Consider the following 27,686-nt stretch of genomic DNA (forward strand, 5'->3'; position numbering starts at 1 on the left):
TCTCCATGTTCAGCTTCTCAACCTCTTGGAACTCTACCTGTGGGTGGACAGAATCTCTCTCCAACTGCCGGTGATGAGGAATCGCCGCCAAAGTCCCCAATGAGAGCCACTTCCCTTGCTGTGTGGCTGTCCCTGCCCAGCTGTTGGCCTGATCTCGTTGACGTAATGACTGGCAGCTTAAGAGCTTCAGCAGCTGCGAGGGATTATTCACTTTCCCAAGACTGAGGGAAAGCAGGTCTGCTGCACTTTCTGGCCGGACTTTGACTCCTCGTTCCCAGGTAACTACAACTTTCCAGGAGAATCGCAAACATTGGGTGCCTTGTATTTATCCATTGGAAGAGCTTTAGCCATTTGGATGGGACAGCATTTCCTCTTCTGTAGCCATCTCTCTCCCTAAAGCAAGGGCTAACAAGTATAGTCAAATATACTCTCAACTGAAGATCAAAATTGTAATGAAAATCGTGTGTAGAACTAAAATGTCTCTAATTATGAGGTTGAAGAGGATTGCTGAAGAGTTTTGAGTAGGAGAAGGATCAAATTTCAGGATAACTGGGAAGCCCTGGCCCTTGAGCGCTCCAGCTGGAGTTCAGCTGTGACCAGCAGTGCTGTAGAATTTGAAGAGGCATGAATGGAGGGCGAAAGAGAGAAATGTGCCAAGAGGAAGGTCCGTCAAACCACTTTCTTTTGGGGAGCAATTTGTGTGAAAATGACATATGGAAAACCTGCCCAAAGAACAAAAAAATCCAGTAAACAGGGTACAGGACAAAGGAATTGCCTCTGCTTATATATCCTTTGTAATAATAATATGCATGCATCACATAGGCATCATACAAACATCACAATATGTGTCACAAAATTCTCCTTTTACATTGTTTCCAATGGCCTATTTTTAATTTCAAGACCTTTGACCTTCCATAAGCACCTTAAATTATTATTTTTTAAAATTTGTATTTATTTTTTTATTTTTTATAAATTATTCTTATTCTTACATTATTATTTGGTATTTTCTTGTTGTTTCTCTGCCTCAGAACTGCCTTGTGAGGTAGGCTTGTGGTCTTGTTTGTTTGTGTACATGCGTGTGTATGTATATATCTCAAAATAGCAGGGAGCCAACACCAGGAGCCTTAAGGACAGCCTAATTCTATATTTGATTGAGAATACGTTCCAAGATATTAAATATTAAATACAGGTTGCTTCTTAATGAGATGCCTTTTGCGTATGGCGAGCAAGCTAGAAAGAGAAGCCGGGATTTCCAATTGGAAGTTTGTGGTTTTGCGTTTGTTTTGCATTTCAGTGGCAAAGGGAAACTGTGGCTGAATCTTGTGCCTGTTCAGCCAAAAGTTATTTATTTGTTTTATTGTTTATTTATTTTCATTACTTATTTATCATTTTATTTAATGTTTTATTTATTTTATTTTTATCCCTCTTTTTTATTTCTATCAGCAGCTAACAACATAAATACACATACACACACAAACTGTTTATTTATTTATTATTTTATTAAATATTGTATTTATTTTATTTTTATCCCTCTTTTTTATTTCTGTCAGCAGCTAACAACATAAATATACACACAGTTTGATTGTTTGTTTATTATTTATTAAATAATTTATTTATTTTATTTTTATCCCTCTTTTTTATTTCTATCTGCAGGCAACTATACACACACATACACGCACACACACACACACACACACACACACATACACACACACGTTTGTTTATTTATTATCATTTGATTTAATGTTTTATTTATTTTATTTTTATCCCTCTTTTTTATTTCTATCTGCAGGCAACTATACACACACATACACGCACACACACACACACACACACACACACATAAACACACACACGTTTGTTTATTTATTATCATTTGATTTAATGTTTTATTTATTTTATTTTTATCCCTCTTTTTTATTTCTATCTGCAGGCAACTATACACACACATACACGCACATGCACACACACACACACACACACACATAAACACACACACGTTTGTTTATTTATTATCATTTGATTTAATGTTTTATTTATTTTATTTTTATCCCTCTTTTTATTTCTATCAACAGCTAATAACATAAATACACATACACACACACAAACTGTTTATTTATTATTTTATTAAATATTGTATTTATTTTATTTTTATCCCTCTTTTTTATTTCTATCAGCAGCTAACAACATAAATATACACACACACTGTTTATTTGCTTTTGGTGCAGTGGCTTAAACCCCTGTGCCGGCAGGACTGAAGACCGACAGGTCGCAGGTTCGAATCTGGGGAGAGGCGGATGAGCTCCCTCTGTCAGCTCCAGCTCCCCAAGCAGGGACATGAGAGAAGCCTCCCACAAGGATGATAAAAACATCAAATCATCCGGGCAATGTCCCCTGGGCAACGTCCTTGCAGACTGCCAATTCTCTCACACCAGAAGCGACTTGCAGTTTCTCAAGTCACTCTTGACATGACAAAAAATAAAATAAATACAAAATAATTTATCATTTTATTTAATGTTTTATTTATTTTATTTTTATCCCTCTTTTTTATTTCTATCAGCAGGTAACCATACACACACACACATATATATACATGCACACACATATTGTTTGTTTGTTTATTTATTGTCATTTTATTTAATATTTTATTTTTATCCCTCTTATTTCTATCAGCAGGTAACAACATAAATACACACACACATTGTTTGTTTCTTTGTTTCTTTATTGTGTCAGAATCGAATTGAGGGTGCAGTTATAATGAATGCACACACACACACAAATACACACATGTAAACCACAAGCTATTTTGTTTATTGATATATATATATAAACCACAAGCCATTTTATTCATTCATATGTGTACACACATACACAAATATACATATATAAACTGCAAACAGTTTTATTTATTCATATATATAAATACACACACACACAAACACATATCTAACCTGCAAGTTTATTTATCCATTTATAAAAATATATATGTACACACACACACACACACACACACACACACAATGGGCAAACAATACAATGTTTAGGGAAAACTAATATCATGCATTTCTTTTCTTTTTTAGAAATCCCCTTTACTTTCAATAGAAATAACAGAATGTTAAGACTAATTGGAAACAATATCTCCCCATCATAACATGGGCATTTAGCCGGAGGTGAATTTCACGGGCAGGAAAGGCAGATTTCAATCTGCACGCGCTGTTCAAAGTTAACATGATGTGCTTTCTGCTCTCTTAAGCTTCGGCACATCGTGCTTTTGATGTTTAATTTTTAACAGTATGAATTATACTTAAATGGGATTGTTGTTGAATACACCTGGGGAAAATAAATGCCGAGCTTCTGCATTCAGCTTGCACGAAGAGTGATTCTGGAGGAGGGAGAATATACTCTGTGCATGCTCAGGGAAAACCAGCAAGAAAGTTTACACATATTTTGGTGCACGTTTCTAAATTTGGGCCCAGAGCCTATCAGCCAAGCCTAACAGGCTACAGAAATATTTACCAAGTTGGTTGCAAATATTCATGCATCATCATCATCATCATCATCATCATCATCATCATCATCATTGCTATTTTTCCAGGCTGTATGGCCATGTTCCAGAAGCATTCCCTCCTGACGTTTCGCCTCCATCTGTGGCAGGCATCTTCAGAGGTTGTGAGGTCTGTTGGAAACTAGGAAAGTAGGAAGCAGCCAGACCTTGAAACTTCAAGGCCATTAAATGCTAACCAAGATGGCCTGTTGCAACATTCACTCTTACCCTCAACAGACAAGAGTTCTTTCTCCCACCCTGGACATCATTCCACAGATATATAAACCCCACTTGCCTAGTTTCCAACACACCACACAACATCGGAGGATGCTTGCCATAGATGTGGGCGAAATGTCAGGAGAAAATACTTCTGGAACATAACCATACAGCCCGGAAAACTCACAGCATCTCAGTGATTCTGGCCACGAAAGCCTTTGAGAATACATTGAACTCTGTATATTATTATTATTATTATTATTATTATTATTATTATTAATAGATACACAACAAGATTAGTACGCAGCAAACAAGATCGCTATCCTGGATTTTGTATTTGATCACACATTGGACACTTCCCTAGTGTCTGGAACTGTGTGAGTATCTGTGAATAATACGTGCAGATCAAAGTAGGGTGGTCTTTTGCAGCTGGCAAATGATAATTTTGTCAGTGCCGATTGTTTTTAAGTGCAGGCCAAGGTCTTGAGGCACTGCACCTAGTGTGCCAATCACCACTGGGACCCCCTTGACTGGCTTGTGCCAGAGTTTTTGCAGTCCAATCTTTAAATCCTCATATCACGTCAGCTTTTCCAGTTGTTTCTCCTCAATCCTGCTGTCACCTGGGATTGCAAGATTGACGATTCATATGTTGGTTTTTTCCATGATTGTGAGGTCAGGAGTGTTATGCTCCAAAACTCCGTCAGTCTGAATTCAGAAGTCCCAGAGGAGTTTGATGTGTTCATTCTCTGTAACCTTTTCCGGCTTGTGATCCCACCCGTTCTTTGTCGCAGGGAGATGGTGTTTGTGGCACAAGTCCCAACAAATCACCTGAGCAACAATCTCCTTGCAGCAGCTCAGGATGGGATCTATTGTTTCATCTGCTTCCTTGCAGATGGTCGTCAACTTTTCAATTCTGGCTTGGATGGCATTGGTCCTAATGGCTTGTTCTTGGGCTGCCAGAATCAGGCCCTCCATCTCACTAATAATAACAATAATAATAATAATAATAATAAATATGTGGGTTTGGCAAAAAGAAAATCTATATAAGATAAATGTCATATATGAAAGTGAGCAACAGGTTAAAGGACTATTTCCATCACACAGATTGTAAATCTTTTGTATAAATAAAGATATAATGCTCATTTGTGTGATTAACAGAACTCAAAAACCACTGGATGAATTGACACCAAATTTGGACACAAGACACCTCTCAGGCCAACGAGTGACCATCACTCATAAAAACACTGAAAAACACATCAGAAGGGACTTTAAGCTATATATATATATATATATATATATATATATATATATACATACATATACATACATACATACACACACACACACACACACATATATACATATATATATATACATACACACACGCATACACACACATGCAAACACACACACATACATATACACAAATATATACACACATATACACATATATATGCACACAAAACACATATACACAGACTGGGCCACAACAACGCATGGCAGTGGGCGGCTAGTGTAAGTCCTGAGTCATAGAAGGTAGAAGTGACTGCCTTTTTGCAATTTCAAAAACTGTAGGCATGACATATATTTTAGAAACTAACATTTACATCTTCTGTCTTTCACTTTGCAGGATGAAGACCCAGATCACCCATCTTCTGAAAGCTGTTTTCATTTTAATTAGCATGCAAGGGGGTGTCCGTATGGAAGAATGTATCTTCGAGAAGCTGGAGGGTGAGGACGGCATGTTTTGCAGGTAAACTCATTTTAAAAATGTTTTCCGATTATTATTATTTTTACAAAAATACACGGGGTCTTCTCTCAGTGTGTTATGACCCATGTTGCCCAACGGTGTGATACAAGCTCACACCTTAAGCGTGTTTTCATAATTTCCACAATTCTGATAGGTTTTGAAGTAGCATATAATATAATATAATAATATAACACAATTTTTGTTTCATTGCTGAAGAACGTAGCTTTCCTTGTGAAACACCCTCGAGGAATTTGCACATTCATTCCTATTTCAGCCGTCACTAATTACCTTAGTTGTGTGCAAAAATGTATACGCAAAGCAGTAGCACTTTTGCCTATCAATGAATGCATTTTCAGGGTCGAAGAACGATGTATTTATTTCAACACTTTTAGCAATTGCAACTTCATTCCCTTGGACTTGTGCACCAACTGCAACCTTACCTCGTGAAGTCTGACATGACCACGGTGGTCCATGCCTTAGTTACCTCTAGACTGGATTACTGTAATGCTCTCTACGTGGGGTTACCCTTGAACACGGCCCAGAAACTACAACTTGTCCAATGTTCGGCAGCCAGATTAATAACTGGGGCGACTTACAGGGAGCTCCACTGGCTGCCATTTATTTTCCGGTCCCAATTCAAGGTGCAGGTTATCACCTACAAAGCCCTAAATGGTTTGGGACCCGCCTACCTTAGTGACCGTATCTCCCGCCATGAACCATCTCGGGCCCTCTGATCCTCCTGAGAGGCCCTTCTCTCGCCTTTTCCGCTGTGACTCCCCGACTCTGGAACTCTCTGCCTGGAGAAATTAGGAAAGCCCCTTCCCTAGAAATCTTCAAAAAGGACCTTAAAACCTGGCTCTTCCGCTGCGCCTTTGATGAGTAGGTATATAATCCCACATGATTGCTCAGCCTCAAAGTTCTGTCATTGGAGTCTACGCCCCCCTCCCCCCCCCATGGGAAAGCTTGCTTCCACAACTCCCGCTGGAATGAGCCCTCCTCCCTAAATTACTTGCTTCCCTCTTTTATCTCGCCCGAGTTTTTAATTAGTTTTAGTCAGTTTGTCCTTTTGATTACTACATGTTGCCTGCCCATTGTTATTGTGCCTGTGTTTACTGTAATTTTCATATTGTTATGTATTCATACGTTTTATGGAACTATGATGTTATTGTATTGTCGAAGGCTTTCATGGCCGGAATCACTGGGTTGTTGTAGGTTTTTCCGGGCTATATGGCCATGTTCTGGAGGCAATTTTTCTCCTGACGTTTCGCCTGCATCTATGGCAAGCATCCTCAGAGGTAGTGAGGTCCATTGGAAGTAGGAAAAATGGGTTTATATATCTGTGGAATGACCAGGGTGAGACCAAGGACTAGCCCCAGCAGACAAGAGTCCTTTGTCCCACCCTGGTCATTCCACAGATATATAAACCCATTTTTCCTAGTCCCAAAAGACCTCACTACCTCTGAGGATGCTTGCCATAGATGCAGGCGAAACGTCAGGAGAAAAATTGCCTCCAGAACATGGCCATATAGCCCGGAAAAACCTACAACAACCCAATGATGTTATTGTTTATTGTTTGCGTTTTCAGTTTGTGTTTTGGTTTTATTTTGCTGTATTCTGTTGTCTGGGCTTGGCCCCATGTAAGCCGCTCCAAGTCCCCATCGGGGAGATGGTGGTGGGGTATAAATAAAGATGATGATGATGATGATTATGATGATGATGATGATTGGAGCCACTTAAAATGAATACTCTTTATGGAATCTATATGCTTAATTGATTTCTAGCATGCAGCCTCTAAAGGCACCAGATCCTATCTGATCTTGGAAGCTAAGGAGGGTCAAAGGCCGAACAGGGGATAGGGTTACAACCTGGATGGGGTGTTGGATGGGGTGACACCCCCCCTGAAGACACAGGTTCGCAGTCTGGGACTAATCCTGGACTCATCCCTGAGCCTGGAACCCCAGGTCTCAGCGGTGGCCAGGAGAGCTTTTGCACAACTAAAACTTGTGCGCCAGCTGCGCCCGTTCCTTGGGAAGTCTGACTTGGCCACAGTAGTCCACACTCTGGTTACATCCCGTATAGACTACTGCAACGCTCTCTACGTGGGGTTGCCTTTGAAGACTGTTCGGAAGCTCCAAATGGTCCAGCGCTCGGCAGCCAGGTTGCTAACAGGAGCGACACTCAGGGAGCACACAACTCCTCTGTTGCGCCAGCTCCACTGACTGCCAATTTGCTACCGGGCTCAATTCAAAGTGCTGGCTTAGCCTATAAAGCCCCAAACGGTTCTGGCCCAGCTTACCTGTCCAAATGTGTCTCTCCTTACGAACCCTCTAGGAATTTAAAATCTTCTGGGGAGGCCCTGCTCTCGGCCTTGCCATCTTCACAGGCTCGATTGGCGGGGACGAGGGATAGGGCCTTCTGAGCGGTGGCCCCTCGGTTGTGGAATGCCCTCCCCAGGGACATTAGATCGGCCCCCACCCTCTTAACGTTTCGCAAAAAAGTTAAACCCTGGCTATAGGAGCAGACCTTCCCAAACGCAGTGTAGCTGTTAAACTCTGATCTCGGAATGGTTGGACAACGCGACTGGACAATGACTGGCAATAAAATGCAGAGGACTTATCGTTTTTATTGTGTTACTGATGTTAATTGTAATGAATTTTTAATGCTTAAATCATTTTTGTACTGTTGTGGGCATCGAATTGTGCCGTTTTGCAAACCGCCGTGAGTTGCCCTCGGGCTGAGAATGGCAGTATAGAAGCATAAAAAATAAATAATAAAATAAATCAGCACTGATTAGTACTTGAATGGGAGACCAGTAATGACACTGTAGCTAATATTTTCAGAGGAAGGAACTGGCAAAACCACCTCTTGAGTCCTTGTTTCCTGAGAAAACCGACAAGCGACTTGAATGTTGTGTAGATAGAAATGGGACAGCATTCCTAAACATGCAAAAAATACTGTTTGATTAACATGTGGTATATTGATAGATTATGTGAATGTGATAACCTTGTGATGGTTATTGCATCAGCCAGTGTCCCTTACTGATGTCCTATCAGCAGAGTCTGAAACCTAAGAGGCTGGTAAACAAGAAAGGAGCTAGGAAATGAAGGTGGGTGAAAGAATCCATCTTTCTCTCTCCTGTGTGACTCAAGTAATAGGTCATGGAAAGTACTCTCTTTCCAGTCCCTCTCCCTTGACCTTTTGATGGAAAGTACCTTCTTGCACCTGCAGACTCTGCGCTTAACCACAACCTTTGAGCTTAACCACAACACAACTACTTTCTGTGTAGGCTTGAACTTTGTATGACCTCTACATGTCACATCTTGTTTCTTAAAAACATTTTCTTCCCTGTTGCTCCTTTTCTACAGAGAAAGGGTATATTTCTCTTTTTCTGTTTTGTGTGAGTATCCGCCTGTGCTTTATGTGACTATCTGATGATGCTGATTGTTTGCAAGAACAAGGAAAATGGATCTCCAAATCCTGTTTGTATATTTTGTATATATTGTAAAGTTGAAGATATTTTGGATGAAACCTGGATCTCTGAGTTTGCTCTACAGTGTGTAGATAATGTCAGATGCTGGCAGTTGGACTCTGCTGATAGACAGGCTGAAGCATGTTTTTGCTGTGAAAGTGAAAGGGTCTTTGACTGAAATTCCCAAATGCTAAGCAAGGGGCTTTGAATGAAATTAACAGCAAAAGAGAAATATACCCATTCTCTGTAGAAAAGGAGCAACAGGGAAGAAAATGTTTTTAAGAAACAAGATGTGACATGTAGAGGTCATACAAAGTTCAAGTCTACACAGGAAGTAGTTGTGTTGTGGTTAAGTTCAAAGGTTGTGGTTAAGCGCAAAATCTGCAGGTTCAAGAAGGTATTTTCCATCAAAAGGTCAAGGGGGAGAGGCTGGAAAGAGAGTACTATCCATGATCTATTACTTGAGTATGAAAGTCACCTGAAAAAGAGGAGGGGCGCGGCAGTCACTTGAAGGGGAGCATCTGCGTATGCTGCCAGGCTGTCCGTCTTCTTCATGAAGAAACTAAAATAAACTTTGTTTTTTTAATCTTTTTTGGGACTTTCTCCTTCCTTACGGGTTCCCGTGATGCGGACCTAAGAAGACCTAATTTCAGGGTCTCTAACAAAAGGACTCTGCTGTATTTTTGCTTGCTTTTGGGACACTTGCTACCCACCTGCAGCAGTTCAGGGAAGTCGTGCTTTGGAAACTATAAATCACTTCACGATCCCGCAGCATTGGAGGCACATGTGGTATCTACTATGTAACATGGACCTCAGTCCCATATTTTGTTCTCTACAGGAGAGATCTAAAAGTTGTGTATCCAGAATTGGGAGATGTTGGCTGTATGTATATTCCCGAGTGTAACCAGTACCGTAAGCGGATCAGCAAGGAATGGAGCAGCCCCGCCGTCCTCTTCCAAGAAGCAGATGCGGTAAGACCTGTCTTTATGGTTGCGACACTCAGGCAGAAAAAGACACACCACTTGAAATGTTTAATGTGACATTTGACATAACTGGAAAGTGGAAACTGACAGGAAATGCTCTACATTTTATAACCCGCGACCCTCCAGGTGTTTGGGCCTGCAAATATCTACCAATAAATAAACACGAATGGGGAATTAATGGGATACAGGGAATAAAGAGAAGGACTCTAATAGCCTGGAAAGGAAATAAGGAAGCAGTAGGAGTCTTTGTGAACAAAAATAAGCATTTTTAGTTTTCTTTTCACCTAATGCAATGCAAGGCGACTACAAAAGACTTGACTTACTTATTTAGATGATCTCTTGTTGTCTGAGGATGATGGTGCTCCAAGTATAGTATCTTGGCGGTGGGTCTGTAGGTGGCTGCGGAGACCTATTCTTGATCTGCATGTTCTTCTGCAGTGTGGACATTGGTTTCAAGGGGACAGGCCGTCCTGGTCAGGGTTGGCTTGACATGCCTTCCTCTTGGCACATTTCTCCCTTTCGCCCTCAATTCGTGCCTCTTCGAATTCTGCAGCACTGCTGGTCACAGCTGACCTCCAGTTAGAGCGCTCAAGAGCCAGAGCTTCCCAGTTCTCCTTGTCTATGCCACAGTTTTTAAGGTTGGCGCAAGTCTTTCTTTAAATCTCTTTTCCTGTCCACCAACATTATGTTTTCCATTCATGAGTTTGGAGTAGAGCAACTGCTTTGAGCGTCCAGACAATATGGCCGGTCCAGTGGAGTTGATGGTGGAAGACCATTGCTTCAATGCTGGTGGTCTTTGCTTCTTCTTCCAGCACGCTGATATTTGTCTGCTTGTCTTCCCAAGAGATTTGCAGGGTTTTTCAGAGGCAACACTGATGGAGTCATTCTAGGGGTTGAGTGTGACATCTGTAGACAGTCCACGTTTCACATGAGTATAGCAGGATTGGGAAGACCATAGCTTTATAAACAAGCATCTTGGTCTCCCAGCGGATGTTTCGGTCCTCAAACACTCTCTGCTTCATTCAGAAAAATGCTGCACTCGCAGAGCTTCAGTGTCAGTGTTGACTTTTGTGGAGAGCTGGCTGCCAAGGTAGTGGAAATGGTTGACATTTTTGAAGGAAGAATCATGAACCCTGAAGGAAGGAAGTATAGACAATACACTCAAGTACTGTCTTTATAATTTAATTGGACTATGTTATGTTTGTTTGGTTTATGTATGTCCTTTTTCGTTATGGTGACATGTTGTTTTTTTTTTTATAAAAGTAAAGCCCTGTCGTATGTTGGTATTTCCCAAACTTTGGTCTTCCAGAAGCTTGGAACGTCGGTTCCCAGACATTCTGATCAGTGGTCAAGGCAGCTGAGCCTTCTGGGAGACCAAAACATCTGGAGGGCTAGAGTTTGGGGAATCTCTGCTCTAGGTTAGAAGTATCACCATCTATGTAAATAAAAATGTCATGTTCGTTTGTGAGATTAACAGAACTCAAAAACCACTGGGGGAATTGACACCAAATTTGGACACAAGACACCTCTCAGGCCAGGGAGTGACCATCACTCATGAAAATACTGGAAAATACAGCAGAAGGGACTTAAGAAGCCAAAAACCAAAAAATACATTAAAATGCATGCGCAAAACCATGTGTACACAAATATACACACACATATATATACATACACACACACACAAAACACATATACCCAGACTAGGCCACAGCAATGCATAGCAGGGGACGGCTAGTCTATATAAATAAAACTGTAATGTCCGTTTGTGGGATTAACAGAACTCAAAAACCACTGGACGAATTGACACCAAATTTGGACACAAGACACCTAACAACCCAATGTATGTCCTTCACTCAAAAAAATTGATTTTGTCATTTGGGAGTTGTAGTTGCTGGGATTTATAGTTTACCCACAACCAGAAAAACTTTGACCTCCACTGATGATGAAATTGAACCAAACTTGGCACACAGAACTCCCTTGACCAACAGGAAATACTGGAAGGGATTGGTGGGCAGTGTCCTTTGGTTTTGGAGTTGTAGTCCTCCTACATCCAGAGATCACTGTGGACTCAAACAATGATGGATCTGGGGTAAACTTGGTACAAATACCCATTTGCAAAGCCCTGTGTTAGTGTTCTAAATAAATTATTCAGCTATTGTTAGGTCTGTAATGTCCAAAATGTAATGTCCTCTGGAATGTGTCCAGAGGAGGGCGACTAAAATGATCAAGGGTCTGGAGAACAAGCCCTATGAGGAGCGGCTTAGGGAACTGGGCATGTTTAGCCTGAAGAAGAGAAGGCTGAGAGGATGATAGCCATGTATAAATATGTGAGAGGAAGCCACAGGGAGGAGGAGGAGGGAGCAAGCTTCCTTTCTGCTTCCCTGGAGACTAGGACGCAAAGGAGGAATGGCTTCAAACTCCAAGAGAGGAGATTCCATCTGAACAAGAGGAAGAACTTCCTGACTGTGAGAGCCGTTCAGCAGTGGAACTCTCTGCCCCGGAGGGAGTGTGGTGGAGGCTCCTTCTTTGGAGGTTGGATGGCCATCTGTCAGGGGTGCTTTGAATGCAATATTCCTGCTTCTTGGCAGAATGGGGTTGGACTGGAGGATGGCCCAGGAGGTCTCTTCCAACTCTAGGATTCTAGGATTCTATGATTCTATGAAATATGTGACAACTTCAGAAGGTTTTTTGGGAAAGTACCACTAGATGGCACCATTGCCCTTGATGTGTCTTTAGGAGAATTGGTGTCAGAGAGGAGATTCCTCCTTGCATTCCATGGGGTCTCCAAAAGTGAACAACAGGCACCTCAGAACACCTGGAACTAGGTATATACATTCATGTGTCAGATTTAATTCCTTGTTGTAAAATAATGTAAATGTAATAACAACAACAATAATAATAGAGTAAAATGATAAATGTAATAAAAATAAAATAGAATAAAATGATAAATGCAATAATAATAATAATAATAAAATAATAATAATAGATGAATATAATAAATGTAATAACAACAATAATATAATAAATGTAATAATAACAATAATAAATAGAGTACAATAATAAATGTAATAATAGAGGGAATATAATAAATGTAATAATAAAATAGAGTAAAATAATACATGCAATAAAATAATAATAGAGTAAAATAATGTAAATGTAGCAGTAATAATAATAATAATAAGGAGTAAAATATTAAATGTAATAAAAATAATAATAGAGTAAAATAGTGGAAATGTAATAATAACAGTAAAATAATAATTGTAATAATAATAAGGCAAACTAATACATGTAATAATAATGAATACAGTAAACTAATAAATGTAATAATAATATTAAAAAGAGTAAAATAATGTAAATGTAATAATAACAATTATAGAGCAAAATAATAAATGTAGTAATAATAGAGTAAAATAATGAATGCAATAATAATGTAATAATAATAATAATAGAGTAAAATAATGAATGCAGTAATAATAATAATATCAATAATAGAGTAAAATAATGTAAATATAGTATTAGATGGTAAAATAATAAATAACCTTGACTCAAGTATAAGCTGAAGGGGGGCTTTTTCAGTTTAAAAAAAGGTCTGAAAAACTCGTCTTATACTCGAGTATATAAGGTATATGGCCGTGTAGATTGATATAAAGGTGAAGGTGTTCTCCTGACATTAAGTCTAGTCATCTCTATTTCTAAGCCGAAGAGCCGGCGTTGTCCATAGACACCTCCAGGGCCTTGTGGCTGGCATGACTGCATGTAGACTCATATAATCCAATTCAAAGCAGATAATGTGGATTATCTGCTTTGATAATCTGGATTATATGGTAGTGTAGAAGGGACCTTTGAGTTGCTAATAAATAAAGAAATATAATAAATAAATAAATATAGTAAATAAAATAAATAAATATAATAAATTATTATTATTATTATTATTATTATTATTATTGTGAATGTTTATTTTTTCTCAAACACTTACCTGGAGATTTCCAGCTTTTTGTTTATCGGCAACGTTCAGCCGGCCAGCAGAGAGCAGTGCGGACGGACGGCAGCCTGTGAGTCGGTCGATCTGAAGGCTGGATCCGGCTTACTTCCGAGACTTCTCCCCAATAACTTGGTCAATTTCCAAATTCGTCTCTTTTGAGCAGGGATGAATAGCACACAATGTGCTAAGTGTTGCAACATGTGATAGTATAATCATTTTTTAACACAATGGGCAAAGGCAGTTGTGCACAGAGCACAGAAGCAGAACGCTGTCTCGGAGATCCTGATCCCTGTGTTTTGTTTTGGCTTAAAACATATCTCTGTTTATGTGTCATTGAACTTTGGAATGCCTTGGGATACTTCCGAAGTTGAGGGACTCCTTCATCCCAAACGACTGCCTGCAGGTGAGATGATGGCGGGGATCTGACCCTAGTCGCCATTGGGATTCTCCCCAGAGTTTGCATGTTTGCTGAGTTCGGAAATACAGACTTAACTTACTATGTGTGTGTAGGAAACAATGTCTGCTATTAGGCTGGATGGCCATCTGTCAGGGGTGATTTGAATGCAATATTCCTGCTTCTTGGCAGAATGGGGTTGGAGTGGATGATGGCCCAGGAGGTCTCTTCCCACCCTAGGATTCTAGGATTCTATTTGAAACGTAGCAAAACCTGCCCAGTACTGAGGATGACGTTTGATTTAAATAGAAAGCCATTCTAATCATTTGAAAGGGTTTGTTCTTAATGCGTGAGAGAGATTGACAAGCTGGGATGTGTCCAGAGGAGGGCGACTCAAAGGATCAAGGGTCTGGAGAACAAGCCCTATGAGGAGCGGCCTAAGGAGCTGGGCATGTTTAGCCTGAAGAAGAGAAGGCTGAGAGGAGACATGAAGAGGGCCAGGGATCAAGATGTTAGGGGAATATGTCATAGGGAGGAGGAGGGAGCAAGCTTCCTCTCTGCTTCCCTGGAGACTAGGACGCAAAACAATGGCTTCAAACTACAAGAAAGGAGATTCCACCTGAACATGAGGAAGAACTTCCTGACTGTGAAAGATGTTCAGCAGTGGAACTCTTTGCCCCGGAGGGAGTCTGGTGGAGGCTCCTTCTTGAAACAGAGGCTGGATGGCCATCTGTCAGGGGTGATTTGAATGCAATTTTCCTGCTTCTTGGCAGAATGGGGTTGGACTGGATGATGGCCCATGAGGTCTCTTCCAACTCAAGGATTATATATATATATGTTTTAGTGTAGTTGCATACTGTTTTGCAAAATATGTTGTTGGGACAAGAGGGGTTACACTTCCCTGTTGCTTTCACTCGATGGCAGGTAGAAGTGGAATGTCCAGGTCAGCCTTCTCGGTCTCACCTTTGAGGAGAGGGAAACTCTGCGCTCAACTTTCTTGGATGGCTTTTTTCTGACAGTTAAAAAATAGGCTGGATGTATAATCTATGCACTGAAACATCATCAGGAGGTGGAGCTGCTCCTAAAAATATAGAACTTGGGTTGCTGTGAGTTTTCCAGGCTGTCTGGCCATGTTCCAGAAGCATTCTCTCCTGATGTTTCACCCACATCTATGGCAGGCATCCTCCGAGGTTGTGAGGTCTGTTGGGAACTAGGCAAGTGAGGTTTATCTCACTGTGGAACGATGTCCACGGTGGGAGAAAGAACTCTTTGTCTGTTGGAGGCAAGTGTGAATATTGCAATTGGCCAGCTTGATTAGCATTGAATAGCCTTGCAACTTCAACGCCTGGTTGCTTCCTGCCTGGGGGAATCCTTTGTTGGGAGGTGTTAGCTGGCCTTGATTGTTTCCTGTCTAGAATTCCCCTGTTTTCTATTATTCGACCATGTGCTTACGCTGTATATAACTGTACAACAAGCAGAGGAACATATTACATGAGCTTGGTGCTGGTTATTGACCATAATAAGGAACATATGTGTTACATGACCAAGTAGAAATAAAAAGCTGGTAGAATTAGTACACTGAAGAAAAGGTACATGTGAAGGTTTTCCCTGACATTAAACCCAGTCGTGTCCAATTCTAGGGGTTGGTGCTCATCTCCATTTCCAAGCCAAAGAGCCAGCGTTGTCCATAGACACCTCCAGGGACATGTGACTGGCATAACTTCACAGAGCAGTGTTACCATCCCACAGAAGCGGTACCAATTGATCTACTCACCTTTGCATGTTTTCGAACTGCTAGGTTGGCAGAAGCTGGGGCTAACAGCAGGAGCTCACCCCGCTCCCCGGATTTGAACCAGGGGCTCCTAGTACATTAAAGGTTTATGCAAATAAGATGAAAGGACGACAGTTTCATTCAATGCAGAAATATTTGAAGATGAATCTGCTATTTTAGAAAGAGAAGCAGAAGCTACATTCACAGCATTTGAAAAGAATAGAAAAAACATCACGAACAGATGGCATACGAACAGAGCTGTTTCAATCAGCATAGACAGAATCTACTCTAGATCTAACTAAAATCTTTCAATAAGTATATATAAAAAAATAATAATTCCCAACGGGTAGGAATCACTTTGATAGACATTCTGTTTACAAGAAAAGGGACACCACAGATTGCAGTAACTGCCGGACCATTGGGTGGAGTCTCCCCTAAAAGCGAAGGGAGACCCAAGGTTTTACGCCAAATAAATGTGCACTGTACAGAGTAAGAAATGCCAGGCGTCCAAGTTGGGTTCAGGAAAGGGAGAGGCACCACGGATCACGTTGCAAGCATTCGTTAGCTATGGAATGCGCCAAGGAAATAATCCTGTGCTTTATAGATCAGCGTTTCTCAACCTGGGGGAAGGAATAACAGTAATAATAGAGTAAAATAGTAAATGTAAACATAAAAATAATGAATAGAGTAAATTGATAAATGTAATAATAATAGAGAAATAATAAATGTAATAATAACAATAATAAATAAAGAAAAAGAATAAATGTAATAATAAGTAGAGTAAAATAATGGAAATGTAATAATAACAGTAATAATAGAGTAAAAGAATACATGTAATAACTATAATAAAATAATAAATAGAGTAAAATAGTAAATGTAATCATAAAAATAATGAATAGAGAAAATTGATACATGTAGTAATAGTAGAAAAATAATAAATGTAATAATAATAATAAATAAAAAGAATAAACGTAGTAATAATAACTAGAGTAAAATAATGGAAATGTAATGATAACAGTAATAATAGAGTAAAAGAATAAATGTAATAATAATAATAGAGCAAAATAATAAATGTAGTAATAATAAAATAATAATAGAGCAAAAATAATAAATGTAATAGTAATAAAATAATAGAGTAAATTGATAAATATAATAATAGAGAAATAATAAATCTAATAATAATAATAATAAAGAAAAAGAATAAATGTAATAATAAATAGAGTAAAATAATGGAAATGTAATAATAGAGCAAAAATAATAAATGTAGTAGTAATAAAATAATAAATAGAGTAAATTACTAAATATAATAATAGAGAAATAATAAATGTAATAATAACAATAATAAAGAAATAAAGAAAAAGATTAAATGTAATAATAATAAATAGAGTAAAATAATGGAAATGTAACAATAACACTAATAATAGAGTAAAATAATAAATGTAGTAGTAATAAAATAATACAGTAAATTGATAAATATAATAATAGAGACATAATAAATGTAACAATAACAATAATAAAGAAATAAAGAAAAAGAATAAATGTAACAATAATAAATAGAGTAAAATAAAGGAAATATAATAATAACACTAATAATAGAGTAAAATAATGGAAATGTAATAATAGAGCAAAAATAATAAATGTAATCATAATAAAATAATAGAGAAAAATAATAAATGTAATACAATAATAACAATTACAGTGTAAAATAATAAATAACTTTGACTCGGGTATAAGCTCAAGTATAAGAAGGGCTGAAAACTCAGCTTATACTCGAGTATGTACGGTATTTTAGAAGAGTCCTATGAATACACGTGGACAGCTGAACAGACAAATAAGCAGATCCTAGCGCCAAATCCAGGCTGAATTCTCCCTGGAAGCCGAGATAACTAAACGGAGACAGTCCCAGAATCTGCAAAGCCTCAACAGGGCTTTCGATGATGGAGTGACTTGGAGGTCTCCCATTCAGAGCGTCACCAGAATCAGTTTGATGGTCGTGAATAGGCATGGGCAATCCATGGTTCTAAATGGTTCTGAAGCACTTGCAAAACTAGAGGGCACTGGTACTTTGCTTCTAAAGTGTTGCTAAAGTTCTGGTGGTGAAAATTACAGAACTCTAACAAAACTTTCAAAATTTCATTATTATTTTGTTATTGGCGATTTTTATGACAGACCCAATTAGGAACTGCCATTTATAATGAAATTTTGAAAGTATTGTCAAGTATTGTTGAAGGTTTTTTTGGGCTGCCTGGCCATGTTCTAGAAGCATTCTCTCCTGACATTTTGCCTACATCCATGGCAGGTATCCTCAGAGGTTGTGAGGTCTGAGCTCACAACCTCACAACCTCTGAGGATGCCTGCCATAGATGCAGGTGAAACGCCAGGAGAGAATGCTTCTAGAACATGGCCAGACAGCCCAAAAAAACCTACAACAACCCAGAAATTTTGAAAGTTTTGTTAGAGTTCTGAAATTTTCACCACCAGAACTTTAGCAACACTATAGAAGCAAAGCATCCTCTAGTTTTGCAAGTACTTTAGAACCATTTAGAACCATGGATTGCCCATACCTAGTAGTTAGCAAGCAAAATAACAAATCTATTCGGTAAGGTAATTTATCTTGATTTCTGGATAGGCAAAATTACTGAATTTTGTTCTAAGCCTATTTTCTGTCTCTTGCTTTATCAAACACACTTGTATAAGCAGAGGGAGCCATGCTGCATTTTTATTGGTGACTTTTGGAGTCCACCTGGAACCATTTCATGCTTTATTTATATTTGCCCAACGGTTGAGATGCCTAAAGATCTCCAGAAAGCCCTCGTATTCTTGGGAAGAGGAGAACCTCACGGCTTCTTCTTGGCCAACGGTGCTTCCGTCCACGATGGGCGCTCGGTCGGTCGCTCACTCGGAAGCTTGAACATCTGGAGAGACGGGAAGCGCTCCCTCCTTGCCTCACAGACACCTCAATATTGCTTTGCTCAACCAAAAATAAATTGGAAAAGAAAATTGGACATTGCATCAATTTGGAGCAAGTTTATAAATTCTCCAGCTAAGCAATCCCAATAGAACATGATAGATCGCCAGCAAACACGCAGTCCCCGCGGTGATGTATCGCCGCATTAGCCGAAATGCCGTCTTACATGATTCTGCTTTATTACCAGTGTTGGTGGCAGACAGAAAAACAGATTACACTTGAGATCAAATCGATAGGAACTTTATTTACTGGCCTTTTAAAAACATATTTCTGCACTTTATAAAAACATACGGCAGATGCTCTTGATAGAGCTTGTCTGCTTGTTAAAAAGCAATTTACTCGCGGCAGCGATGTTTTTAAGCTGCAATTTGCGGCATTACCTTTTCCCTCCTCTTCCACATTTCTCTTTTTATCCTTGCTTTTGACGACTTCCTCAGAGGAGGATTCGGTGGGCTCTTGGCCTAAGTGAATATGGCCAGAGACTCTCCTCCTTAGGAAACCCGTGCCTTCCGCTCAGTCTCGCCTAGGAATCAGGGTATATGGATATATGCTCCAGCCTCTGTGCATGTCTTCACTTTCAGGCGGCTGCTCAGTGACGACTTGGAGCGCCACATCGGGAAGGGAAACTATTGAGATGCAGTCCGGCGACATTCGTGGTGAACACAAGTTCAGGTGTATGAGAGGTTAAGCCAGTGGTTCTCAACCTTTCATCTCCATAGCTATTCCTTATACCAGGCATGGGCCAACTTGGCCCTCCGGGTGTTTTGGACCAACTCCAACAAAAGGCAAAAGGGAAGGAAGGAGAAAGGAGGGGGGAGAGAAGGGAGGAAAGAGGGAAGGGAGGATGAAAGGGTGGAAGGGATGGAAGAAGGAGAAAGAGGGAGGGGGTTGCGAGGGGGTGTCAGAAGAAAGAGGGAAGGAAAGAGGGAAGGAAGGATGAAAGGGTGGAAGGGATGGAAGAAGGAGAAAGAGGGAGGGGGTTGCGAGGGGGTGTCAGAAGAAAGAGGGAAGGAAAGAGGGAAGGAAAGAGGGAAGGAAGGATGAAATATTTATTTATTTATTTGGGGTGCTTCTACCCCGCCCTTCTCAACCCCCTCGGGGGGACTCAGGGCGGCTTACAAAAGGCACAATTCGGTGCCTAACGATTACAACATACAATGCGATATACAATACACAAATTTAACACATAATATCACAGTTATAACTGATTAAAACAATCAGGTAATAAACTAGCAGCAATTAAAAATACATCTTGTGGTCAGTGTTCACCAAATCCAAGTCCATAAACCATTTAGCAAGGGTGGAAGGGAAGGAGGGAGGGAAGGGAAGGAAGGAGGGGGCTCCAGGGGGGTGTCAGAGGAAAGAGGGAAGGAAGAAGGGAAGGAAGGAGGGAAGGAAGGAGGAAGGGCAGGCAGTGTCAGAGGAAAGAGGGAAGGAAAGATGGAAGGAAGGATGAAAGGGTGGAAGGGAAGGAGGGATGGAAGGAGAAAGAGGGAGAAGGTCATGAGGGGGTGTCAGAGGAAAGAGGGAAGGAAGGAGGGAGGGAAGGGGATGTCAGAGGAAACAGGGAAGGAAAGATGGAAGGAAGGATGAAAGGGTGGAAGGGAAGGAGGGATGGAAGGAGAAAGAGGGAGAAGGTCATGAGGGGGTGTCAGAGGAAAGAGGGAAGGAAGGAGGGAGGGAAGGGGATGTCAGAGGAAACAGGGAAGGAAAGATGGAAGGAAGGATGAAAGGGTGGAAGGGAAGGAGGGATGGAAGGAGAAAGAGGGAGGGAAGGAAGGGAGGGAAAGAGAGAAGGAAGGATGGGATGGTGAGAGAGAGGAGGGCCTGAGAAAAGAGTCCAAGGGCCGCATCCGCTCCCCAGGACCGGGTTTGCCCATTCCTGATCTAGTTCAATTCAAATAGATCAGTGTTTCTCAATCTGAGGGTCGTGACCCCTGGGGAGGGGTTGCGAGGGGGTGTCAGAGGAAAGAGGGAAAGAAGGAGGGAGGGAAGAGGGGGTGTCAAAGGAAGGAGGGAAGGAAAGAGGGATTGAAGGAGGGGGTGTCAGAGGAAAAAGGGAAGGAAGGAGGGAAGGAAAGGTAGAAGGGTAGAAGGGTCGAAGGGAAGGAGGGATGGAAGGAGAAAGAAGGAGGGAAGAAAGGAAGGATAGGATGGTGAGAGAGAGGAGGGCCTGAGGAAAGAGACCAAGGGACCCCATCCGGTCCCCGGGCTTAGGTTTGCCCATTCCTGATCAAGGCCAAATTCTCTTGATGTTAGGGACGGAAACCTTATCCTGAGGTGCTAGGATCTGAAACTGAGACTTTCTGAATGCCCATCTCTCTTTTAGAACAGAAGTTTGGTTTAATATTAATTTTTTGTATAAAAAACCCCCTATTTTCTGTGCCAAATAACCACTTGTGAATATTTTGCCAAAATGTCCCAAATTGAGACTAGGGTTTGGAAATTATCACCTTAAAGTCTTTCTCGCAGCAGGAAGGAAATGGCTAAAATTACTCATTGCGCCAGTGAAGAATTACATCTCTAAACCTCGCTGAATTGCTGCTCCTTGAAATTAACTCATATAAAGTTGTCTAGCTCATAGGAAACAATGGCAGGGCTGGGATTTGAGCGATTTCGGGACCCGCTCACCCTGGTCACAGAGCTCCAAATCTGTATATAAAGCCTACCAGGTGAAACTGAATATTTGTGTCCCCCCCCCCCCCCCCCCGCCATATTGAACAGCAAAGGCTTAGCCTCTAACTTTCTCACGCACCCGGACTTGTGTACTCCACGAATGTCACCTGCTTCCATTCACATTGAAGAGTTATTATTCATAACATAGATCCTAGTGATCATCTGCCAAATCATACAGAAAAGAACCGAAATGGATCACTGATCTATCTCAGTCTAAAGCAGATTTCCGTGTTCTTAATTTGCAGGCCACCTTCTTCTAATTAGGAGGGAATATGAGTAAAAGGTCAAGGTCAAGGTTTCCCCCGACATGAAGTCCAGTCGTGTCGGCTTACATGAGGCCAAGCCTGAACAACAAGTTACAGCAAAACAAAACCAGAACATATATAACAAGCAACATCATCAAAATTACATAGAAAAAAAAGTATAAACACAGTAACAAAATAACATTCCAATAAACACAATCACGACAACAGTGGGCGGGCCACATGTACAGGATCAAATGATTAGAAACTCTAATGAGATAAAAATAGGAGCAGGTTATTTGCAGGGAGCTCACAAAAACACACAGGGTTGTGGAACTAAACTCATCTCTATTTCTAAGCCGAAGAGCCGGCATTGTCCGTAGACACCTCCAAGGTCATGTGGCCAGCATGACTGCATGTCGTGCTGTTACCTTCCTGCCGGAGCGGTACCTATTGATCTACTCACATTTGCATGTTTATGAACTGCTAGGTTGGCAGAAGCTAGGGCTGACAGCAGAAGCTCACGCTGCTCCCTGGATTCGAACCTGTGGCCTTTTGGTCACCAAGTTTAGCAGCTCAGTGCTTTAACCCACTGCGCCACCGGAACACACACACATAAATATGAGTGACTATCGTTAAATCCAGTGTGCCGACACTAGGTTTAGCAACCGCACCATAAACTATACATTCTCAACATTTAAAAAAATATTTTGGGCCTGTCTTCCCAGAATGCTGTCAAAGGAGGTGAGGACAGCGCCTAATTTCTGAAAGAAGAGATGCCTTGCTTGAGACCTGCATGGATGTGAGAACCATCTGCCTGATCCGAAACTCCTGCTCCCGATTCCAACAGAGTCAGGACAGGCTTCCGTTGATCAGGAGCAGCAAAACTTGCGGGGAGATCATTGCCTTTCGATTGACGGCTGCCTATCCCTTTAGAGAGAGCCCCCAAAGTGGGCAGCGGTACAGAATGGACCACCAGAACTTGTACAGGGCTGCAGGACCTCCAATGCTAGACTTCAGTGTCTCCTGGGGTCTGGTTCCAGAACCTCCCATGGATACCAACATCTGTGGTTGCTCAGGTTCCATTATATATGATGGCATAGTCCAATGTGGTCCGTAAGGCAAGGGAACTCTGTGTGTGTGTACTACTTACTTACTTAGGCGATCTCTCGTTGGACGAGTAAGGTGGTCTTCCTTGATGACTATTTTTCTGGGTTCGTAGGTGGCTGTGGAGCCCTATTCTTGCTCTGCATCTTCTCCCACAATGAAGGCATTGGTTTCCAGGTGGAAGGTGGTCCCGGTCGGGGTTGGCTTGACACGCCTTCCTCTTGGCACATTTCTCTCTCTCACCCTCCACACGTGCCTCCTTGAATTCTGCAGCACTGCTGGTCACAGCTGACCTCCAGCTAGAGTCCTCAAGTGCCAGGGCTTCCCAGTTCTCAGTGTCTATGCCAGAGTTTTTAAGGTTGGCTTTGAGGCCATCTTTCAATCTCTTTTCCTGTCCACCAACATTCCGTTTTCCGTTCTTAAGTTCAGAGTAGAGCAACTGTTTTGGGAGACGGTGGTCAGGCATTCGGACAACGTGGCCGGCCCAGCGGAGTTGATGCCAGAGGACCATGGCTTCAGTGCTGGTGGTCTTTGCTTCTTCCAGCACACTGACGTTTGTCCGCCTGTCTTCCCAGGAGATTTGCAGGATTTTCCAGAGGCCGCGCTGATGGAATCGTTCCAGGAGTTGCATGTGACATCTGTAGACAGTCCACGTTTCGCAGGCGTATAGCAGGGTTGGGAGGACAATAGCTTTGTAGACAAGCCCCTTGGTGTCCCTACGGATGTCCCGGTCCTCAAACACTCTCTGCTTCATTCGGGAAAATGCTGCGCTCGTTGTATTTCGGCGTCGATGTTGACTTTGGTGGAGAGGGGGCTGCCAAGGGAGCGGAAAGGGTCCACATTTCCTATTATTACACCATTAAGCTGTATCTCTGGCCTTGGAGAGGGGTTGGCTGGTGCCTTCTGTTGGAAGAGCACTTTGGTTTTCTCGATGTTCAGTGACAGGCCGAGCTTCTCGTCTGCTTCTGTGAAGGTGTTTAGAGTGGCTTGTGGGTCTTCTTTTGAATGCGCACAGACGACATTGTCATCAGCATATGGAGTTCTCTCTCTGTCTCTCTCTCTCTCTCTCTCTCTGTGTGTATGTAGGTACGTGTCTGTCTATCTGTATTGCCATGTTCCAGCAGCATTTTCTTCTGATGTTTCGCCTGCTTCTGTGGCTAATGGCATCTTCAGACATCTGCTGGCAGTATTTATTTATTTAGTACATTTCTACACCGCCCCTCTCAGCCTTCCGGAGACTTGAGGCGGTTTACAAGGCAAGAATTCAATGCCACCAAGGACACAATTACAATATACAGTAAGGCAATTGGAGTGTGTCTATCTATCTATCTATCTATCTATCTATCTATCTATCTATCTATCCATCTATCCTCCTTTGGAGGCTTTTAAACAGAGGCTGGATGGCCATCCATCGGGAGTGCTTTGAATGCGCTTCCCCTGCTTCTTAGGAGGGGGTTGGACTGGATGGCCCATGAAATCTCTTCCAGCTCTGTGATTCTGTGATTCTATGAATGGCGACGCCTGCGAGGAAACATTTGTGCATCTCTTTCTTCATCTGTGTTCCGGGATGCATCTGGTGCTCTCACAGAAACAGCTCATACACTCGTCGTGGATCCACAGAGTGATTGTCTTTTGAAAAAAGGGGCTGGCGAGCTGCCTCTTCTGCAAATGTTCCCTGCTCTAAATGCGCCCGCATTGAGGCCGCAGGAGCCGTGTTTGTAATTGCACAAGACAGAGCTGCAGGCCCCCCATCACCCATCAGTAGCATTTAAGGGCTGGGGACTCTCCAACACCCATGGGAAATGCCAATTAGGGTTTCATGCGCATATCATTCTGAATCCCCGATCGTTCTGGACGTTCTGCTGTCTCATTGATGTCTCTATTCCTTCCAGTAATATTAACCGACAGGCTTGTGCTTCTTGACACCAAGTTGTGGGATCTTTTGTGCCGCAACATTAGATCAGCAAATCCCCGTTCTGGCGCCACGCTGTTAAAAAGTATGAGGGTTGAATGAAAAGTAATGCCTCCACCTTCGTAACTCCTCAACAGATGGCAGTACTGGTATGTGGCAGGTTCTGGTTTGTTCAGTAGACTCTCCTCTACAGTTCCATTTGGAGGGTTGAATGGAAAGGAATGCCTCCATCTTGGTAACTCTTCAACCGATGGCAGTACTGGTATTTGGCAGGTTCTGGTTTGTTCAGTAGACTCTCCTCTACAGTTCCATTTGGAGGGTTGAATGGAAAGGAATGCCTCCACCTTGGTAACTTCTCAACAGATGGCAGTACTGGTATTTGGCAGGTTCTGGTTTGTTCAGTAGACTCTCCTCTACAGTTCCATTTGGAGGGTTGAATGGAAAGGAATGCCTCCATCTTGGTAACTCTTCAACCGATGGCAGTACTGGTATTTGGCAGGTTCTGGTTTGTTCAGTAGACTCTCCTCTACAGTTCCATTTGGAGGGTTGAATGGAAAGGAATGCCTCCACCTTGGTAACTTCTCAACAGATGGCAGTACTGGTATTTGGCAGGTTCTGGTTTGTTCAGTAGACTCTCCTCTACAGTTCCATTTGGAGGGTTGAATGGAAAGGAATGGCTCCACCTTGGTAACTTCTCAACAGATGGCAGTACTGGTATGTGGCAGGTTCTGGTTTGTTCAGTAGACTCTCCTCTACAGTTCCATTTGGAGGGTTGAATGGAAAGGAATGCCTCCATCTTGGTAACTCTTCAACCGATGGCAGTACTGGTATTTGGCAGGTTCTGGTTTGTTCAGTAGACTCTCCTCTACAGTTCCATTTGGAGGGTTGAATGGAAAGGAATGCCTCCACCTTGGTAACTTCTCAACAGATGGCAGTACTGGTATGTGGCAGGTTCTGGTTTGTTCAGTAGACTCTCCTCTACAGTTCCATTTGGAGGGTTGAATGGAAAGGAATGCCTCCATCTTGGTAACTCTTCAACCGATGGCAGTACTGGTATTTGGCAGGTTCTGGTTTGTTCAGTAGACTCTCCTCTACAGTTCCATTTGGAGGGTTGAATGGAAAGGAATGCCTCCACCTTGGTAACTTCTCAACAGATGGCAGTACTGGTATGTGGCAGGTTCTGGTTTGTTCAGTAGACTCTCCTCTACAGTTCCATTTGGAGGGTTGAATGGAAAGGAATGCCTCCATCTTGGTAACTCTTCAACCGATGGCAGTACTGGTATGTGGCAGGTTCTGGTTTGTTCAGTAGACTCTCCTCTACAGTTCCATTTGGAGGGTTGAATGGAAAGGAATGCCTCCACCTTGGTAACTTCTCAACAGATGGCAGTACTGGTATTTGGCAGGTTCTGGTTTGTTCAGTAGACTCTCCTCTACAGTTCCATTTGGAGGGTTGAATGGAAAGGAATGCCTCCATCTTGGTAACTCTTCAACCGATGGCAGTACTGGTATTTGGCAGGTTCTGGTTTGTTCAGTAGACTCTCCTCTACAGTTCCATTTGGAGGGTTGAATGGAAAGGAATGCCTCCACCTTGGTAACTTCTCAACAGATGGCAGTACTGGTATGTGGCAGGTTCTGGTTTGTTCAGTAGACTCTCCTCTACAGTTCCATTTGGAGGGTTGAATGGAAAGGAATGCCTCCATCTTGGTAACTCTTCAACCGATGGCAGTACTGGTATTTGGCAGGTTCTGGTTTGTTCAGTAGACTCTCCTCTACAGTTCCATTTGGAGGGTTGAATGGAAAGGAATGGCTCCACCTTGGTAACTTCTCAACAGATGGCAGTACTGGTATTTGGCAGGTTCTGGTTTGTTCAGTAGACTCTCCTCTACAGTTCCATTTGGAGGGTTGAATGGAAAGGAATGCCTCCATCTTGGTAACTCTTCAACCGATGGCAGTACTGGTATTTGGCAGGTTCTGGTTTGTTCAGTAGACTCTCCTCTACAGTTCCATTTGGAGGGTTGAATGGAAAGGAATGCCTCCACCTTGGTAACTTCTCAACAGATGGCAGTACTGGTATGTGGCAGGTTCTGGTTTGTTCAGTAGACTCTCCTCTACAGTTCCATTTGGAGGGTTGAATGGAAAGGAATGCCTCCATCTTGGTAACTCTTCAACCGATGGCAGTACTGGTATTTGGCAGGTTCTGGTTTGTTCAGTAGACTCTCCTCTACAGTTCCATTTGGAGGGTTGAATGGAAAGGAATGCCTCCACCTTGGTAACTTCTCAACAGATGGCAGTACTGGTATGTGGCAGGTTCTGGTTTGTTCAGTAGACTCTCCTCTACAGTTCCATTTGGAGGGTTGAATGGAAAGGAATGCCTCCATCTTGGTAACTCTTCAACCGATGGCAGTACTGGTATGTGGCAGGTTCTGGTTTGTTCAGTAGACTCTCCTCTACAGTTCCATTTGGAGGGTTGAATGGAAAGGAATGCCTCCACCTTGGTAACTTCTCAACAGATGGCAGTACTGGTATGCGGCAGGTCCTGGTTTGTTCAGTAGACTCTCCTCTACAGTTCCATTTGGAGGGTTGAATGGAAAGGAATGCCTCCATCTTGGTAACTCTTCAACCGATGGCAGTACTGGTATTTGGCAGGTTCTGGTTTGTTCAGTAGACTCTCC

General features: G+C 41.9%; 1 protein-coding gene across 2 annotated transcripts in view; it reads left to right on the forward strand.

Moving 5' to 3' along the window:
• The first annotated feature begins 214 nt into the window (after window positions 1-214).
• The window catches only part of PEBP4 (phosphatidylethanolamine binding protein 4), a 277,100-nt gene continuing 249,628 nt past the window's right edge, over window positions 215-27,686 (forward strand). For both annotated transcript variants that reach the window (XM_060787017.2, XM_060787018.2), the window contains exons 1-3: window positions 215-278; window positions 5,391-5,513; window positions 9,818-9,950. In XM_060787017.2, the coding sequence (XP_060643000.2) occupies window positions 5,392-5,513; window positions 9,818-9,950 (255 nt within the window). In that variant the 5' untranslated portion in view covers window positions 215-278; window position 5,391. The remainder of the gene's footprint in view (window positions 279-5,390; window positions 5,514-9,817; window positions 9,951-27,686) is intronic.

Source organism: Anolis sagrei, chromosome 7 (assembly GCF_037176765.1).
Source record: "Anolis sagrei isolate rAnoSag1 chromosome 7, rAnoSag1.mat, whole genome shotgun sequence".
Taxonomy (NCBI): Eukaryota; Metazoa; Chordata; class Lepidosauria; order Squamata; family Dactyloidae; genus Anolis; species Anolis sagrei.